This window comes from Stenella coeruleoalba (genome assembly GCF_951394435.1).
Source record: "Stenella coeruleoalba genome assembly, chromosome: 20".
Lineage (NCBI taxonomy): Eukaryota > Metazoa > Chordata > Mammalia > Artiodactyla > Delphinidae > Stenella > Stenella coeruleoalba.
The window spans coordinates 54,041,746-54,060,970 of NC_137166.1; the positions used below are offsets into that span (position 1 = coordinate 54,041,746).

A 19,225-nucleotide genomic window follows, 5' to 3' on the forward strand; every position below is an offset into this window, starting at 1 on the left:
ATAGAATTCGTACATTGCATCTGTCATTTCTCTGTGTACATGCCACACAAATCTTAAAACAACCCCTTGATGTATGCATCCTCCAGGCATTTCAGTGAAGTAAAACGGAAGAAATGCAAATGAAATAGATAAATTGGGCAAAGTGTGTTTTTAAAAATAGTAATGAAATATATAACTCACAAAATGAGCTTCCTCAGGAAACTAAAAATAGAACTACCATTTGATCCAGGAATTCCACTCCTCGGTATATATCTGAAAATGATGGAAGCACTAATTTGAAAAGATACGTGCATCCCAATGTTCATAGCAGCATTATTTACAGTAGCCAGTATATGGGAGCAACCCAAATGTCCATCAAGAAAAAGATGGATTAGGGCTTCCCTGGTGGTGCAGTGGTTAAGAAGCCGCCTGCCAATGCAGGGGACACGGGTTCGATCCCTGGTCCGGGAAGATCCCACATGCCGCAGAGCAACTAAGCCTGTGTGCCACAACTGCGGAGCCTGCGCTCTAGAGATCCCGAGCCACAACTACTGAGCCCACGTGTCACAATTACTGAAGCCCGTGCACCTGGAGCGTGTGCTCCACAGCAAGAGAAGTCACTGCAATGAGAAGACCGTGCACCGCAACGAAGAGTAGCCCCCGGTCGCGGCAACTAGAGATAGCCCGTGAGCAGCAATGAAGACTGAACGCAGCCCAAAATAAATAAAAAAAATTTTTAAGTCATAAAAAAAGGAAAAAGATGGATTAAAGAAGAGTGGTATACGTATCTACAATGAAATATTACTCAGCCACAAAGAAGAATGAAATTCTGCCATTTGCAGCACCATAGGTGGACCTAGAGCATATTATACTAAGTGAAATATGTCTGACAGAGAAAGACAAATACTACTTGATATCACTTAAATGTGGAATCTAGAAAAGAAATGAATGTATATAGTGAAACAGGACACACAGAGAACAAACTAGGTTACCTGTGAAGCGAGGGAGGAGGGGAGGGGCAAGATAAGAGTATGGGATTGAGAGAGCCAGGCTATCAATACTTTGTATAAAATAGATAAGCAATATCTTAAACAATATATTGCACAGCACAGGGAATCATAGCGATTATTTTGTAATAAGTTTTATAATCTATGAAAATTCTGAATCACTATGCTGTGCACGTGCAGTGAATGTCATATTGTAAATCAACCATAGTTCAATAAATAAATATATATCATGCATATGTATCATATAGGATTCACAAAATGGAATTTTACAACAGTTGAGATATAATGCTTATTACTATAACTTAACTTTTTTAATAGCCTTTCAAAAAGCCTCTTGAAAAATTATGATTCATATTTATAATCTGATAAATACCTGCACACATTAATTTTCATGAAACAAGTGGAAAATATCCTCGGCAATTCATCTGAACAGTATTTCACAAGTATTTCTAACATTCATATTGCACCATGAGTTCTGTGTGCATCAGGAAGCGGAATGTAGCAAGTGTGTTTTTTATTAATTAATTAATTTATGGCTGCGTTGGGTCTTTTTTTTTTTTTTTTTTTTTCCGGTATGCGGGCCTCTCACTGTTGTGGCCTCTCCCATTGCGGAGCACAGGCTCTGGACGCGCAGGCTCAGCGGTCATGGCTCACAGGCCCAGCCGCTCCGCGGCTTGTGGAATCTTCCCGGACCGGGTCATGAACCTGTGTCCCCTGCATCGGCAGGCAGACTCTCAACCACTGCGCCACCAGGGAAGCCCTGCGTTGGGTCTTTGTTACTGCTCAAGGGCTTTCTCTAGTTGCGGGGAGCGGCGGCTACTCTTCACTGAGGTGCGTGGCTTCTCGTTGCTGTGGCTTCTCTTGTTGCGGAGCACAGGCTCTAGGCACGTGGGCTTCAGTAGTTGCGGCACATGGGCTCAGTAGTGGTGGCTCGCGGGCTCTAGAGCATAGGCTCAGCAGCTGTGGGACATAGACTTAGTTGCTCTGCGGCCTGTGGGATCTACCCAGACCAGGGCTTGAACCCAAGTCCCCTGCATTGTAAGGCGGATTATTCACCACCGAGCCACCAGGGAAGCCCTACCTGGAACCTTTTATCTCATATACATTTATCAATTCACTTAGACACGCCAGCTAACTGCTGGCAAAAACAGCTTTTTATTGACACCATTCTCGACTCGTTAGGAGGAAACATCTTAGTTTCCGATATAACTGGCCCAAGCAACGGTAAGCTTTTGCCTTAAAACTGTAGCAAACAGTAAATTAAAACAAGCAGTTTCAAGCTGCAGGGACCAACCTACCCCTCGCCGCCTCCTGCCCCGCCTAACTGCGCTCCCAGGACTGAAAGGGGCTCCCTCCTCGCCCCGCCCCTCGCCGCTAGCGCTCCGCCCAAGCCCCGCCCCCAGAAGCCCTGCTTCTAACTCCGCGCTCGCGCCGTTAATAACGGAAGCGGAAAGCGCGGAGAGAAGGTCACCCTGCTGAGAGTAAGTTTTCTTTTCTGGTGTGTGTGCCGCGCGGACCCCCTTTCTCCATCTTCAGAGTGTGGGGGGGTCACCAAGGACCGTAAATCTCAGCACCCGCCCCTACGCTCCCAGTAAATCCGGACGTCGCCGTTACAGGTCAGGCATGTTTACCTTTGGGTTTGAATTCGCTCTGAGGCCGGTCCCGGTGCCCTTGGCTTTTCTGCCTTCGGTCCAGGTAGACACCTCCATTCGCGACATTTTCCTGCTTAAAATCCATTACTGCCTCCGTCCCTTCCCGCCGCCTGTAACGTCCCCTTCCGCGATGTGGATTCGCGCCCCCCAGCCTCGCCCTCTCGGCCCCTGGAGGGCAGCGCCGGCCGCCCCGCTCCCGGACAGGCCGCGTCCCCTCCCCGGTCCTGGGGTTCTGCAGAGCCCGCCCCTCTCCTGAGACCCCCTCCCTCCCTCCCAGCGCCTCTGTCCTCGCGTCTCCTCAGGCCGGTCCTTTTGCTCCCCCGGCCTCCCCTTCGTAGTCAGCCCTTCCCCTCACCCGGCGTGGGGGGGCGGGGAGTGACCTGGGCCAGCCATGTGACACCCAGTGTTCTTCCGTCTGAAATTCCACCCCGCTGGAGAATGGACTCTTCCGGTAGGCGGCATGTTATTCCGTCTCGGTCTCTGTAAATATGTGGGCGATGGGGGAACTGGAGGAGCAGAGACAGAGCGACTGAGAGAGAAATAGAAAAGCTGACAGGGTGGAAAGAATGAGGGAGAGCGGATGGAGACGTAGAGGATGGCTGAAGAGCTTATAAAGAGACAGTGAAATGAAAGAGACTAAGTAAGCCTTGAAAATAGCAGGTGAATAAAATCGAGAAGTAAAGGAAAACGCCGGATCTCCAGGGATTGCAGAGCAACATAGAGAGAGGCCCTGGATCAGTGGTAGTAGGGAGGGCAGCAGTGGTGAGGCACTGCACAGAAAATCTGGGAGAGGATAAACGGTGGAACCATGGCCTTCAGGGCATCCTGGTTCTGGGAGAGAAACAGAGGACTTCTGTGGCTAGCAGAGCAGAGGAAGAGAGAGAGCAGAAAGGAAGCACAGCCACCTGGGGTGCCGGAGAGTGGGGAGGAAGGGAGAGTAACAGGGACAGAAGAGGTGTCAGGGGCCGGGCAGAGAGGGAGTAGAGCTGGGGGAAGAAAGAGGCAGAAATGTATGGATAGGCCAGCAGGAGCACCAGGGGAGTAGATAAGATCAAAAAGAAGGAGACAGAAACAGGGAAAGAAATAGACAATAAAATGGAAACACATAGTAGTGCAGGTAGAGGGCAGACTGGGTTCAGGTTGGGGGTGAGTTGATTGGATTTGGACGATTAAGTTATGATATACTGACTTCTGGCTTTAGACTCTAATAAATTGAAATGTTGCTTGCTTAAATTATACAGGTGAGGATTTGTATTGCAAAACTGTAAGGTTTGTGCATTTTGTAATTGTTTGTATGACAAGAAAACTTCCCTTTGCAATCCCTGTTCAGCCAAGGGGCGGTGAGTTGACTCAGGCAGTTGTGGGTCACCCCCTTCCATTTCCTGGTGGTAGAGGACAGGGGAGAGACTAGTGGGGCAGGAAATGACTGACTTTCACTACATGGTGCTTCTTTAAAGAAACACTAAAAATTTTGTTTTTCTGTAATGGACTTACTTTCTTCTCTCTGGTTTCTTTACATTTATGTGTTGCCTTTAACTTTGCATATATCCTAGTGCATTAGATACCTAATTTCCTGCAAATAATTACTAACTTGTGAAATAAGTTTGGTGGCCTTATGTATTCTACTCATGTGATTCTTTTCTAAATATGATAAATCCTCGATTTTTTTTTGTTATTTATTTATTTATTTGTTTTTCGCTGCGTTGGGTCTTCGCTGCTGCGCGTGGGCCCTCTCTAGTTGCGGTGAGCAGGGGCTACTCTTCGTTGTGGTGCGCGGGCTTCTCATTGCGGTGGCTTCCTTTGTTGCGGAGCACAGGCTCAAGGCACGCGGGCTTCATTAGTTGTGGCACGCGGGCTCAGTAGTTGTGGCTCACGGGCTCTAGAGCGCAGGCTCAGTAGTTGTGGCACACGGGCTTAGTTGCTCCGCGGCATGTGGGATCCTCCCAGACCAGGGCTCGAACCCGTGTCCCCTGCCTTGGCAGGCGGATTCTTAACCACTGCGCCACCCGGGAAGCCCCAATCCTCAATTTTTTTTAAAACATTGACAGCAGGATCTTTAGATTAAAAAAATTCACAAATTCATTTTATTTATTCAGATATAATTGACACCTGAGTTCTTCCCCTGCTTTATCTTTGTATACTGGTAAAGTTCTTTGGTAACTAGTAAATAATTTTAGACTCTTTTGATGAGTACTTGGTAGATATGTCATTGATCTTTTATATTAACAGTCAAAACCTAGTTTAACCAGTTAGTCTAATATTCTTTTTCCCCTTTTATTCCTCTATTCATGATGAAGAAGTTTGCTCAGATCTTGTTTCTAAGCTGAACGCTTGCAATGTTTTATGCACCAGCAACTATGCTTTTCCAATTGTTTATTTTTAAATTCTTTTACTGTGATTTTTCTGGAAAGAAAAATTACCTGTTTGGTGACAGTGTGATCAGACATTGAAAGAGAAGTTTCCTTTGATCAGGCACCTGAAAGATGGTGTTTTAAATGGGACAGGCGATAAGGGCAGACTCTGCCCACCGACCCCTCAGGATCTCATTTCAGAATTCAGTTACACCTGATTCTGTTCACTCAACCAGGACTTTCTCAGAAAAGTCTCCCTTCTGGGCCTCAGGGCGCCCACTTGTAACATGGAGATGAGAGACTAGACCAGAAACTCTCAGTCAGAGTAACACTGACCCTGAAGTGATTGGCCAAATTGGGTGTGTGTCTGTGTTTGTCTTCTTTTTGGAGAGAGTGTCTAGTTTTGTTTAGAATTGTATATGGGTTCCTGTCTTCCCACAGGCTCGGAGTAGCAGTGACCGTAGTCAGAAATATTTCTCTGCATTAAGTATAAATCCGAGGAGAGTTTACGCCAGTTCTGGCACTCAGACCTGCACCGGCTCTTATTTGCCCTCAGGGCAAATCCCAACTTCTTCCTCCCTGTGGCTGCTCAGCCCTGTGTCATCAGGGCCCTGCCAGTGTCTCCAGCCTCGTCCTGGGAGCTGACCCTGTTCTCATGGTTCACTCTACCCTGGGCACATTCACCTTTTGTCTGTTTCCAAACAAAAACTATTTCTATCTGACATCATAGTTCCTGTTCTTACCTTTTGCCTTGAAGTCACCATAGCACAGGCCCTTTGTCTCCCTTCAGGTCTAGGCTCAGAGAGGGCTCGCCATCTCCTCCTGACTATCTGTGTCACATTTTATTGCCTCTGTATCAATCACCTTCAACAGAAATGCCCCTCTCCATTGATTATTTGGAGTCTTCTTCCTTTTCTGTTCATTGAAGGATGCACAGTGTTCCTCCTCTTCCCTGGATAGCTGCGGCATCTCCCTCTGGGGATGTGTTTAGTGGCTGGGACTGTGGGTTGGGCTGAATAATCCTCAGGGGAGACCAGGGGAACACGGTAGGTGATGAGGATGGTTCCTACATTTGTTCTGGACATTTCAACTCTAATTGATTATTACCCCATATGGCTGCTTAATTACTCAAAATAAGAGCAAAAAGATGCAGGGAGTGCTAACAATCCCTACAGAACTGATGTCCTCATGTAGTATGTTGAGGTGTCCCCATGTTTAGTGTGCTGTGTCACTGCTCCACTGTAGCCCCCAGGTGTTCCAGGCTGTGCACATCCAGGGACCAGTTGCCTCCTTGGACAGGAGCTTTGCCTTCCAGCAGTTCATCTGCTCCGAGTCAGGGGTAGTGATTTCACTGTGGTAACTGTGGGCCAAAGTCCAGAACCTAAGGAGGAATGAAGGAGACTTCCCTCAGAGAGTTAGGGTATCTTTTAATTGCCTGTGAGCTGGGAGAACAGGAGAGAAGAAACTTGGGGACCATCTGTCTTGGGGACAAGAAATCTGGGGACCGCCTATCTTTTAGTCTCCCACACTGCATTCAAATGTCCTTTGTAACTGGACTCCGTAACATTCTTACTTTCTCCTAAGTTTTTCCAGGAGGGCCAACTTTGTTGACCTGCATATTGAATGCCCAGTGTCCTTTCGGTGGCAGCTTGTGTGTATTCCTGTTGCGATGGCTTTCCTGAGATGTACTTTTGTCCTTTAGCCCTGTTTGCCCATGAGGAGAGGGAGAACAATGGGAAAATTGGAGGAGAGCCTGCAGGAGGGATATGGGCAGCAAGTGTGGGCTTCAAGATGAGCCCAATGAATGGTGTATGCATTTGTCCCTTTTGGGCTCAAGGGGTGTGTGGAACTCCTGGCAAGGGATGTGTCAGTTCTGGCTGGAGCACCTGGAATTGGGTTTATGGGTAGTTGTGGGTGCATTGCATGGTTTGAGGTGCCATAGTGTCTTAGCTCAGGTTCCCTGGGACATAGCTGCTGACACTGAGGTTTCCATGCATTGGTTTAATCTGGTATTTCATGGCCATACATGAGGAGGAATGAAGGCAGTGGTTTTAGGCAAAGAGAAACATTTTCCTCCATTGTGGTTAAAAAAAGTGTGGCCTGAGCTGAGCTTACAGGGATTTTTGGGTGCAGGAGGATGGGTGCCTTGTCCGCAGGCAATGGAGCTAGAGGGTGCCCTATAGCATCCACTCCGCAAGTGACTTGTTTTGGGTATTCTGGGAGGTCAAGAATCATTGTGCAGGGATACTGCTTTGGGAAAGATCTCTGGTGTTCTCCTTACTTGCTGCAAGTAATAAATCCTTCCTGCTCCAGAAGAAAAAAAGGGAGAGAGAAAGAGAGGAATCGTTGTGCAGTTTTTAGACTTAATATGGAGGTCAGTTTGTTGTTTACCTTTGGTACTTTTTAGTATTTTGTGTCGCAGATAAAGAAATTTTCAGTTGCACTGTGAAACATAACGAAAGGGGAATTGGAGTGTTGCCTTGGGGGATGTTTGGGTCTCACTGGGGGATGTGCATCGTTGGAAACATCTTTCTTTTATGTGTAGTTTTTGAAGATGACAGTGTTTGGGCTGTGGTTACTGTGAATGAAAATATGGTATTTTGCATCTATTGGTTCCTTGGGTGTCTCATATGTATTTTTCCCTCTGGCATGATTTATTAGAGTTTGGCATGTTTTCTGGTATTTTCTAGCACGATGAGTTGATCATTATGGGTTTTGTCGAGACTATGTTGGACCCCATGAAAGTTTGTAAGTTCATTTGAGTCCAGAAGGGAAGTTATGAGTAGTAAGCTTCAAATGGCAGAAGGTTTTCATTAGGGAGATTTTGCTAGGTATGTTTCTGTGGACAGAACCTGAGAGGGGCCATTAAGTTCTTTAATGTAGGGAGAGATTGTTCTAAGAATCAGAGGGCCAGCAACACCACAGTGATCAGTAATACAGAGGCAAGTTCTTGGGAAGGTGTAGCCGCTACTTTCTTGCTGCCAGGCCAGTGCTGGTTTCTCTACGGTCCTCTCCCTGTCTCAAAACACACACACACACACACACACACACACACACACACGCACGCACACACACACACACACACACACACACACACACGCTTGTGCTTCATTGGTGGGAATGTAAATGGTATGGCTATTACGGAAAACAATTTAGAGGTTCCTCTGTCTAGATAGCCAAAGGAAATGAAATCATTATATTTAGGTAAATATTTGCAACATGTTCATCTAATGTTCATCGTGCTATCGTTAATCGTACTGTGTTTCTATATATCTGGTATTTGCTGAGAGAGTAACACTTGAGTGTTCTTAGCGCACAGAAATAAAATGGTCGTTGCGAGTTGATGGACATGTAAAGCACTCTGTTATGAATATTACACAGTGTATACATCTGTCTAATAAGCACATTGGATGCCTCATATGTACACCATTGTTATACATCTGTTAGGCCTCAGTAAAGCTGGAAAATGAGAAGCACGTGGGGGCTGTGCTGGGCTTGCCTCCTGTGAGCGCTGCTCAACCCAGGCGTCTCCTTAGATCGATGAAGAATTTTGTACAGACATGTTTTGTACCCTCTGACCAGGGATTCCTCTTCATACTGTCAGTGTGGGGGTCCAACCTCAACAATATTTGAGGTGCCCCAGGATGTTCCAATCTGGATCCCTCACTGAGCATCGTGACTCTGGGTCCCCCCGTTCCTGAGGGCTGAGATCCGGGCTGAGGGTGAGGGCTCTGCTCTGTGTGGGGATGGATCAGGGCTGGTCTGTGACCTGCAGGGGATCGTCGGGTCCAGCTGAGGTGCCCGCTGCTGCTGGGTACGTGAGGGCCTCACCAGGAGGGGAGCCTGATCTGAAGGAAAGGGTGGGGAAACTCACTGGTTGGTCTCTGTGTGGGAGTTATTGTCCTGAGTCCCTCCTGGGACAGTGGGCAGCAGAGGACCGTCTGTTCCCCATGCTGAGGGCTTCCCTGTGTGTGTGGTGGTGACTCAGGAAGGGGGTGTGTTGATTCTAAGCATTAAACAGCTTGTTTTCCACTTTCAGGATCGACCTCTAAAGACTCTTGTCTGAGGAAGAAGCCCAGAAGAGGAGGGAGGGGAAAGAAAAGGAGTCTGGAATGGCTCTTTCTCAGGTAAAGTCATATTCTCAGTTGTTTCTTCTGTCTGTCCTTCCTGAAATGCCCTTCTTTGGACTCGCTAATCTCTGACTCTGAACTATCCTGCCTGACACCTGTACATTCACACTCACTCGGGTCCTTCCCTCAGGGCCTGTCATCTCCACTTAGATCCCATTTCCCCATAACCCAGTGACCTGGAACTTGTGAAGAGGCTCCGCTGGGTGTAGTCCTGGGCAGGGCTTCACACCCATGGACTGGAGACAGGGTGTCAGTGATACTGGACAGCAGGGATTGCTTAGGGCCCCATCAGGATGCACTGTCTGCTGTCTGTCAAGCAGGATAAAGAAGCTGGACATTAATGTGCACAGTATCTGGTAAAATCTGGAAAACAGACCAGTAAGAGGTAATTTGTTCTGTCTTTTTAACTTTTTTTTTTTTTTTTTGCCATGCCCCACCAAGGCTTGTGGGAACTTAGTTCCCCGACCAGGGATTGAACCCGGGCTCACTGCAGTGAATGCACCAAGCGCTAACCATTGGATCACCAGGGAATGTTTTAGTCCATTCTTGAGTTTGAACTATGAAATCAACCTAAATCTCTGACAGTGGGAAATTCTTTAAATCACTTTCATCACCTGCATTCCACAGAGGTTGTCTTTTCACTCTGTGGATTGTATCCTGTGATACAGAAGTTTTTTACCTTTGATGCAAGTAAGTAAGGTTCGATCTTCATTCTTTTGCTGGGATGTATGTAGTTGCTCAGCATCATTTGTTATTGAGACTGTCCTTTCCCCTTTGTGTAGTCTTTGCACCCTTGGCTGTACATTTTATATATATTCACTGGATTATTTCTGGTATCCACTGGGTTTTGTATCTGTGCTTATACCAGTACCACATCATCCTGATTACTTTGTAATATGTTTTGAAATCTGAAAATGATGTCCATCTTCTTTTTCAAGAGTATTTTGGCTGTTGGGCATCCTTTGAGATTCCCTATGAATTTTAGTATGATTTTTTTTTTAACTGCAAAAATTGCCTTTGAAATTTTGACAGGGATTCCATTGAATCTGTAGAACACTTTCAGTAATAAAGTCATTTTAAGAATATTAATTCTTCCAATTCATGAGTACAGGGTGTCTTTTTACTTATTTGTATATCCTTGGATTCCTTTTAGCAACATTTAGTAGTTTTCAGTGTGCAAGTCTTTCACCTCCTTGGGTAATTTTTTCCTAGTCTGTCTCTTGATGCTATAGTAAACAGTATTGTTTTCTAACTTCCTTTTGAATTTGTTCATTGTGTATATTGTGTATACCAAGGCAACTGATTTTTGTGTGCTGATATTTTTTTCCTTTCTGGCCATGCCTTGCGGTTTGTGGGATCTTAGTTCCCCCACCAGGTTTTGAACCCAGGTCCATGGCAGTGAAAGCACAGAGTCTTAACCACCGGACTGCTGGGGAATTCCCTGCTGCAATTTTTCCAAAGTTGTTTTTTCTTTTTTTTTTTTTGGCTGCATCAGGTGTTGTGGCACTCGGGATCTTCATTGAGGCGTGCGGCATCTTTTGTTGTGGCGTACAGTGTCTTTCGTTGAGGCGCATGGGCTTCTCTCTCTAGTTGTGGCGTGCGGGGTTTTTTTTTCTCTCTCTCTAGTTGTGGCACACGGGTTCCAGAGTGCATGGGCTCTGTAGTTTGCGGCACGCAGGCTCTCTCGTTGAGGCGCGTGGGCTTAGTTGTTCTGTGGTATATGGGATCTTAGTTCCCTGACCAGGGATTGAACCCAAGTCCCTTGCCTTGGAAGGTGGATTCTTTACCACTGGACCAACCGGGAAGTCCTTGAAGTTGTGTCTTGAAGTGGTAGTCTTCTCATGGAGCCTTTTTGGTTTGCACATGTAAAACCTTGTCACCTAGAGAAAAAGGTAATTTTACTTCTTTTTCAATTTGTATAACTTTGATTTCTTTTTCTTGTCTAATGGCTCTCCATACATTCTTGAACAGCAGTACAGGGTTTGCATCTTTCCCCTTTGTTGTAAGCATTTAGCATTGTAGACTTCCCTTTTACCATGGTTTTGACTGCCTGTTATAAATTTTGGTATGTTGTGTTTTTATCTTCATTCAGATATTTTTACAATTTCCTTGTGATTTCTTCTTTAACCCATTGCTTCTTTTTTTAAAAAATAAATTTATTTATTTTACTTTTGGCTGTGTTGGGTCTTCATTGCTGCGTGTGGGCTTTCTCAAGTTGTGGTGAGCAGGGGCTACTCTTTGTTGCGGTGCGCGGGCTTCTCATTGTGGTGATTTCTCTTGTTGTGGAGCACGGGCTCTACGCACGCGGGCTTCAGTAGTTGTGGTGCTGGGGCTCTGTAGTTGTGGTGCACAGGCTTATTTGCTCCGCAGCATGTGGGATCTTCGTGGACCAGGGCTCGAACCTGTGTCCCCTGTATTGGCAGGTGGATTCTTAACCACTGAGCCACAAGGGGAGCCCGGCTCATTGCTTCTTTAAGAATCAGCTGTTTAATTTGTACATTTTGGGGATTTTCCTGTTTTCCCTCTGTTTGTTATTTCAAGTTTCATTTCATTGTGGTTAGAGAAGATACTTTTTAGATCTCAGTCTCCTTAAATTTGTTAAGATTTGTTTTGTGGCCTAAGATGTGTTTTGTGGTCTGTTATGGAGAATGTTTCATGTTTGCTTGAGAAGGATGTTTTTTGGTGTTGGGTGGAGTGTTCTGTACATGTCTTTTAGGTACAATTGTTATTTAGTGTAGTTCAAGTTCTCTGTTTCCTTTTAAGTTGTTTCCATGTGAAGATAAAACTACAGTATTGAAGTCTCATACTGACATTTTGCTGTTGTCTCTTTCTGTTGTTTCCTTCATATTTGGGCAAGCTCTAATGTTAGATGTATATATATTTATAATTGTTATATCTTCCTGGTGAATGGACTGTTTTATCATTATATAATATTCTTTGTCTCTTGTGTCAGTTTTTGTCTTTATTTTTTCTGATGTAATATAGTCACCCCTGTTCTCTTTAGGATGGGCTATCTTTTCACATCCTTTCTCTGTTCTTAGATTTCTGTGTCCTTAGATTTGTGAATGTTCACAGTTCCAACTCTCTGGCACACACTCTCTTTGTGTCTCTTGCCCTCTGTTTTCCTCCTGTTACCGCCTCTAATGGCTCTTGCTCAGGCACACTGTACATTGTGAAAGGCAGGTGCCCTGGCCAGCCCCCTTCACTCCACTGTAACTTCAGAGGGAATGCATCAAGTTTCCTTCTAATCATGCTGTTTGGTGAAATATTCTTCCTTAATTACAATATAATTTTTTTTTTTTTTTTTTTGCGGTATGTGGGCCTCTCACTCTTGTGGCCTCTCCCCCTGCGGAGCACAGGCTCCGGACGCACAGGCTCAGCGGCCATGGCTCACGGGCCTAGCCGCTCCACGGTATGTGGGATCTTCCCGGACTGGGGCACGAACCCATGTCCCCTGCATTGGCAGGCAGATTCTCAACCACTGCGCCACCAGGGAAGCCCACAATATACTTTTTTCCATATTCTTTTTAGTCATGATATTTAATTCTCCGAGTAGCTTTTTTTTTTTTTTTTTTTTTTTCGGTATGCGGGCCTCTCACTGTTGTGGCCTCTCCCATCGCGGAGCACAGGCTCCGGACGCGCAGGCCCAGCGGCTATAGCCCACGAGCCCGGCTGCTCCGCAGCATGCGGGATCCTCCCGGGCCGGGGCACGAACCCGTGTCCCTCGCATCGGCAGGCCGACTCCCAACCACTGCGCCACCAGGGAAGCCCTCTCTTAGTAGTTTTTAACTTTACTATTGTGATAATTTTTTTCTTAGTCTCTTAAATTAATGTATAATAGTAATAACTTTTCTGATTTTGAGTCAGTGTTTTATGTGTGGAATACAGAAATAAACTCTGCTTTGCATTTGTTAATACCTACTATGTCAATATTGTGGTTTAAATTTATATATGGATATTCAATAGAGATTGCAGTTAAAGGATCCTATTTTTTTCATGTTAGTACCATTTAATACAGTTGATACATTTTCATTGTTCCAAAGATGCTGAAATTCACATAAATAAAAATGATGATGAAAAAAATCATGCAATAATCTATCCAGAGACAACTTCTCTCGTTTCAGTTATTTGTGCATTTACCTGTGTGTCCATGAGTTCATGGATGTGCAAGTCCATGGTTTTGATAAAAGACATCAGAATTTTATAACTATGTACTGTATTTTATTGCAGTTGAAATTATATCATAAATATATTACATGGCCTTGAATTTTTCCTACACTATCCTGTTAATGGTTCAGTTACTAGTAAGATTACTAACATGTTGTGTGTGTGTGTGTATGTGTGTCTGTCGCGCACACGTGCCTACATCTATAATGACCTTTTAATGCCTTTCATGTTGTTCAACTTCTTTCAAGTTTTCTGGGAGAATCCTCTGGCCGTGTGCTTCCAAAGCTCTTCTGTTACTTCAGTTTTTGCTTCTTTATCTTCAGTTGAAGAGCGCATCCACCTTAATTCAGGTGCTTGCTGTATCATTTCTTAGCTCGAACTAAGTTGAGTTTCTCCAAATGTCTCTGACAGTTTTCTCCTCTGCAGGATGGGAACAGATCTTTCTCTACTGAGCTACAATGTTGATAAAAAAGTTCATATCTATAAAGCATTTAGAGTAATGCTTAGCATCTGTGAAGTATTCAAACACCTTTAGTCATTGCTGTTATTATCGTCATTGTAATTTAAGATTTTGATTTTCTTTTTTAAAGCACTGTGGACTTAGTCATCTCTAAAGCCACCACTCATAGTGTAGTTCATCTAGATTTTGAATAGCACTCAGTGTGTAAGGCATAATCTAACACTTCTGGATAGAGAACTCATTGTTGAATTTTATTTATATGTATTTCATGTATTGTCCACAAAAATGAAAAATACACATTGATTACAGGTTATCATAATCTCTATGAAAAAGCATAAGAAATTAAAATTAGAGACCCATAATTTCCCCAGATATCTTTTTATATGGATCTGTCAGAATACATACTTAAACTTGATCTTTTCACCTCTTCTCATTTTGTGTGAAAATAAGAATTCTCCTCATGGCCCCTTGGTGAAATGTGTTTTCATTTCAGGCACAGTTGACCTTCAAGGATGTGGCCATAGAATTCTCTCAGGAGGAGTGGGAATGCCTGGACCCTGCTCAGAGGGCCTTGTACAGGGACGTGATGTTGGAGACCTACAGGAACCTGGTCTCCCTGGGTGAGGATAACTTCCCTCCAGAAATTGGGATCTGCCCTTATGTATCTTTGCATTTTCCATTGTGTGCCTCCTGGGAGCCCCTGTTTTGCTTGACTGATCTGAAATCCTTGTTGATTCAGACATGGAAAGCTTCAAGATGCAGCCTCAGGAGTTTAAATCTACCTTTTCCTCTGATGGCCTGCCCACTTCATGATACATCAGGAGTTGTTCTAGAGCTTACATATATATAAAGCTCAATGGGAAACTTTTAATATACCCATTTTCCTGTTTCCTACCCCTGTGCTTTTGATTTAGGAGTTTTAGGAAAAGAGCTACGTTTCTGCACATTATACTGTTCCCTGTGTATTCAGGAGGTAAAGAGCAGGTCAGTTTTTTGAAATATTTTTCTGTTTCCATCTGTAGTCACCTCAGTTCTCAGTTGAGCAAGAGACCAGGATTCTGGAAAAGCCACAGCAAATCATGTTTCCTTCCTCTTATGTGGAGGAATTTCTGTTTCTTATCTGAATATTTTACCCACTTTGTAACAAGAGAAAGAGCCCTGGGCTGTGAAGACTGATCTGAATACCTTTGGGGATGTATCAAAGTGTGAACACAGGTCAGATCTCAGAAGCCCCGAGGGGAAGCCTCATTATTAATAGTGTTTGGAGTCTTTCCCCTCATCAGAGAGTTCTATGGGAATACAAAAATTTACTTATTATTTGAACTCTCAGAGGAAATTTTTCTTCTCCGTAACTTATCCCTCTTGTCCTTCCACGTGTAAAATGTATTCTTTCACCCTCCAGTGGTGCTGCAGCTCCACCAGAGACAAAGGCAAGGTCTTTATCATGATCGGCAACACTCTGCCATCTGGTTTCTGTGAGCTCTTGTTGCTTGAATTAGCAGAGCATGAGGTGGACTTTTTCAAAGGGGCCTCTTGCCCGCTCATCTCTCCTTCTCGACTTCATTCCATTGGATGCTCAGTTCTCAGTCCACATAGATAAGAGCTGATGCCTGCAGACTCCAATCCCTGCACCTTTCCCGGTTCCGTCCCCATTTGATGTTTTTAGGAGACCTCATCAGAAGTTGGGAGACACTGGCTGCTCTTTGATTCCATGGGGCATCTCAGAACCTGCATGGAGCTGTCTCAAGCCCTGTCTCCCTGTTTAGATCCCTCCTGCATTTCTTCTGTTCTGCTTTGGCCACATTCTTCAGGCTTGTGTGTAACAGGGAGGTGCGTTCTATCTTCTGTAATTATTACTTAGGAAAACTAAGGACAATGGACAGGGAGATCATCTCTTTGATCCCCAGTCCTACTGAGGAGCATATATGTATCTTTCAACCTCTTAGTTTGGCATCTGTGGCTAGAGCATATTGTTCCATCTGAAGGTTCTATGATACCTGACACACATATCTCATATTTTTTTCACTCCTGTACTGCTCTACCTAGTCTGGGAATGTATTCTCTTCCTGATTTCATACTCTCCTAAGTTTGTGTGATTTTGCCTCTGAAACTTGTTTATGAAATACAGAGAACTGGGCTCTGAAATTTTATCCAGAACCTTTGGTGTGATAATCCACCCTTCGTTAATCAGCAACTTCTGGTGGACTCTCTATAGGGTGGGTTTACTGGGTGACAGATAATTTTGAATGAGAATACTATCCCTCATATATTGTAATATTTTCCTGCTATATAGAAAATCACCACTTAAAGCTATAGTGAAGTGGTCTGCATATTCTATGATATGAGATAGAAAGTATCACCAGAGCCTGGCTGATAAATCTTTCCAGGTTTTTTTCTGGTTTTGAGCAGTGTCACAAAAGCCTGTCTCAAGGGCACTGTGATAGTGGTGTTCACATGTACTATGCCCATCCCCTTTCACCCTCAGTAAACGGTGAATAGGAATTTCTCCTCAGGATAACATCGCCCAAGTTCACATCCTCATATTTGTGAGGCTGTTGTGTAAACTGCTGTTGACACCATTTTGGGGTCACCTGTGTGCTATTCTTTCTACATCAACAGCTAATTTTGAAACATCTAAATTAGAGAATTTATGAAGTGCAGTGATACCTTCAATCTGAACCATAATTCGTTTTGTTTAGTAGACTGCCCTTCCCCCACTGAGTGGTTCTGATACTCCTGCGGAACATCACTTGACCACATACACAAGAGTTTATCTCTCACGTCTCTGTTGTATGCCACTGGTCTCTCTCTGTCTTTATGCTAGGACCATACTGCTTTGGTTAGTTTAGGTTTCTAAGAATTTTGAAATGATGGTGAAACCTCCAACTTCATTCTCTTCAACCTTGGTTTTGCTATTGAGTGTCTTTTGAGATTGCATTTGAATCTTAGGATGGATTTATGTGTTTCTGCGAGACACACTATTGGGATTTTATTAGGGATTGTGTTGAATCTGTTGATCACTTAGGGTAGTGTTTACATACTGACAATATTTCTAATCCATGAACTTGGGATATCTTTGCATTAATTTGTGTCTTTTCAAATATTTTTCAGCTGTGTTTTTAGTTTATAGTGCATATATCTTTCCCTTCTGTAAAGTTTTGCCAAGTACTTTATTTTTCCGATGGTATTGTAAATGGAATTGTTTTCTGCATTTCCTTCTTGATTTTTTATTGTCACTATATAGAAACAGTATTGATTATTGTTTGTCGATTTTATATATTGTCATCTTTCTGAGTTCATTATTTCTATCAAATTTTTGTTTAAGAATCTTCACGGGTTTTTATTTTTTATTTTTTTGCCGTGCTGCACGGCTTGTGGGATATTAGTTCCCACACCAGGGATCAAACCCAGGCCCCCAGCAGAGGAAGCATGGAGTCCTAACCACTGGACCACCAGGGATTTCCCCAGGGTTTTTTACTTATTAGATCATTTCATTTGTCAAAAGAGATAATTTTGCTTCTTTTTGCTATTGGAATTGTTTTTATGTCTTTTTCTGCTACCTACATGTACTTGCTAGGAATTCCAGTCATTTTTTTTTAGAAATACTGAGTGTAACTGTCCTTGTCTTTTTCTTGATCTTAGAGGAAAAGCTTTAAGTCATTCCCCATTGAGTATGATGTTACCTGTGGACTTTTAATACATGTCCTTTACTATGTTGAGGTCATTTTTTTCTATTTCTGGTTTACTGAGTGTTTTTATCATGTTTTTAGCATTTCCGCATGAGGACACCTCTGGTAATTGGGAGGCTTCTTCCAGTTCAATCTCAATGCAATGTAAGAAGGAGGTGGGGAGTCACAGGCCAGGGGATTGTCATGAACTTTCCTACATTTTTTGGTTTAGTGTTTTCAGGATAGGCAATTGCCTGGGTGCTCCCACTGTTTTTTTACTGGTTTGTAGAGTTTTCCCAAATTCTTTTTTGTTTATTGTTTTTAACTTGGCTTCCTCATGGCTGTAATGAGTGCCTGTGGTTTACTGTTCTGTTGACATCACTCCTCATGGTTTTGTTTTTCTTTGCAGAGTTTGTGTTAAGAAATTTAATGATATGATTTTCAGTATTTAGAGAGGCCAGCTAAAAGAACAGTCATGTTTAATAACAAGGAGTGTTAACATAAACATTTTATATACCAAATTATGTTATGTAATCTATATTTTAGTTAGTAACACTTTTCGCTTTCTTTGCTTACTTAACTATTGTGATCCTATCCTGAAATTGCTCAGGCTTTCTCAAACGCTTTCTGCTATCTTTGTTTCCCCATACAAACCCTGCTCACCCAGCCAGGAGATCTTCATTCTGAAATCAGGATCTCCCTACTTTACAGTAGTGTTGATCTGATTACTTTGTTCTGCACGTGTGTGTACAGAATAGACTGATCCGTCTCCTTCTGCTGGTCTTCTCCTGGCTTTTTCTTCCGCTTTCTGCTAAGAACATTATTGCACCATCTCCTTGAATATTGTGTATGTTTTTATTGAATATGTGCATGGAAATACAGCTGTTGGAATTTGATACCTTGCATAGCAAATAGTGTAATAGATTTAAAGTTAGTTTATTTCTACAGTGTTTAAATCTCTTTCAGTTCTTCCCATACTCATAGGATAACTCCCATAGTTAAAAAACTCTGTGCTCCACTCAGGCCCTTTCTCAGTCCTGACCTTTCCTTACATGGTACCTTGATGTGGATGGAAAGATTGTTATTTCCTATTTCCATGGTACCTTGATGTGGATGGAAAGATTGTTATTTCCTATTTCCATTGTTATTGTTAAGTTATTCTCCTGAACTTCCCAATTTCTGCAGCACTCCTTCACCCATCCCTCCACCTTCCACATCACTCACACTGTAAAAATAATGCCTCTTTATATATCGAACAACTGTCTCATGACACAACCTAAATCATTTTCTGTGTAGCTGTGATGACTCAGAAACCATTTCCAGGAGGGGTGGCTGAATACGCTTTGTAGTTATCCAGCTCACTTCTTGCATCTCCCTTGAAGTTTTCTTTCTCAACTCCTGATGTTTGTTGTTGTATTTTGTAATCTATCCTCTGCTGCTGTTGGGTGGGTGGTCATGCTTAAGAGTATGTTGTCTCAGTCTGTTGGTCAAGGTCCACATCATGGTTCTCACTGCTTTCTGCGTCAGTTGGGGTCATGCACAGAAACCTGATTCCACTTTCCTTACTTAAAAGCTTCTGATAACTTTCCTCAAGCCTTTCGAAAGAAACTAGTAATGTTGGACGGCTTGAAATAGTGGGGATTTTTTGTTTGTTTGTTTGTTTGTGTTTTTGGCCATACCACACTGCTTGCGGGACCTTAGTTTCTCAACCAGGAATGGAACCGGGCCCATGGCAGTGAAAGTGCTGAATTCTAACCACTGGACTGCCAGGGAATTCCCAGAAATAGTGCATTGTTTTTATATTAATGAAT

The 19,225-nt window shown here is 43.5% G+C and overlaps 3 protein-coding genes across 6 annotated transcripts in view; 1 reads left to right on the forward strand and 2 right to left on the reverse strand.

Annotated features, from left to right (window-relative positions):
- The window catches only part of LOC307178866 (uncharacterized protein), a 342,766-nt gene that overhangs the window by 262,074 nt on the left and 61,467 nt on the right, over window positions 1-19,225 (reverse strand). Inside the window, exon 1 of one of the 2 annotated variants that reach the window (XM_079907495.1) lies at window positions 8,864-8,979. The exons of the other annotated variant lie outside the window; for it this stretch is intronic. The gene's annotated coding sequence lies outside the window, so the exon portion shown is untranslated. Of the gene's footprint in view, window positions 1-8,863; window positions 8,980-19,225 lie in introns of those variants that run through there. 2 annotated transcript variants of the gene reach the window in all.
- The window catches only part of LOC307178861 (uncharacterized protein), a 389,700-nt gene that overhangs the window by 103,105 nt on the left and 267,370 nt on the right, over window positions 1-19,225 (reverse strand). The gene's annotated exons all lie outside the window — the stretch shown is intronic.
- LOC307178860 (uncharacterized protein) overlaps window positions 1-19,225 on the forward strand; it is a 29,696-nt gene that overhangs the window by 3,309 nt on the left and 7,162 nt on the right. The window contains exons 1-3 of one of the 3 annotated variants that reach the window (XM_079907474.1): window positions 2,423-2,467; window positions 9,030-9,116; window positions 14,240-14,366. In XM_079907474.1, coding sequence (XP_079763600.1) covers window positions 9,102-9,116; window positions 14,240-14,366 — 142 coding nt within the window. In that variant the 5' untranslated portion in view covers window positions 2,423-2,467; window positions 9,030-9,101. Of the gene's footprint in view, window positions 1-2,422; window positions 2,468-9,024; window positions 9,117-14,239; window positions 14,367-19,225 lie in introns of those variants that run through there. The other 2 variants (XM_079907475.1, XM_079907476.1) reach the window with 2 other exon arrangements.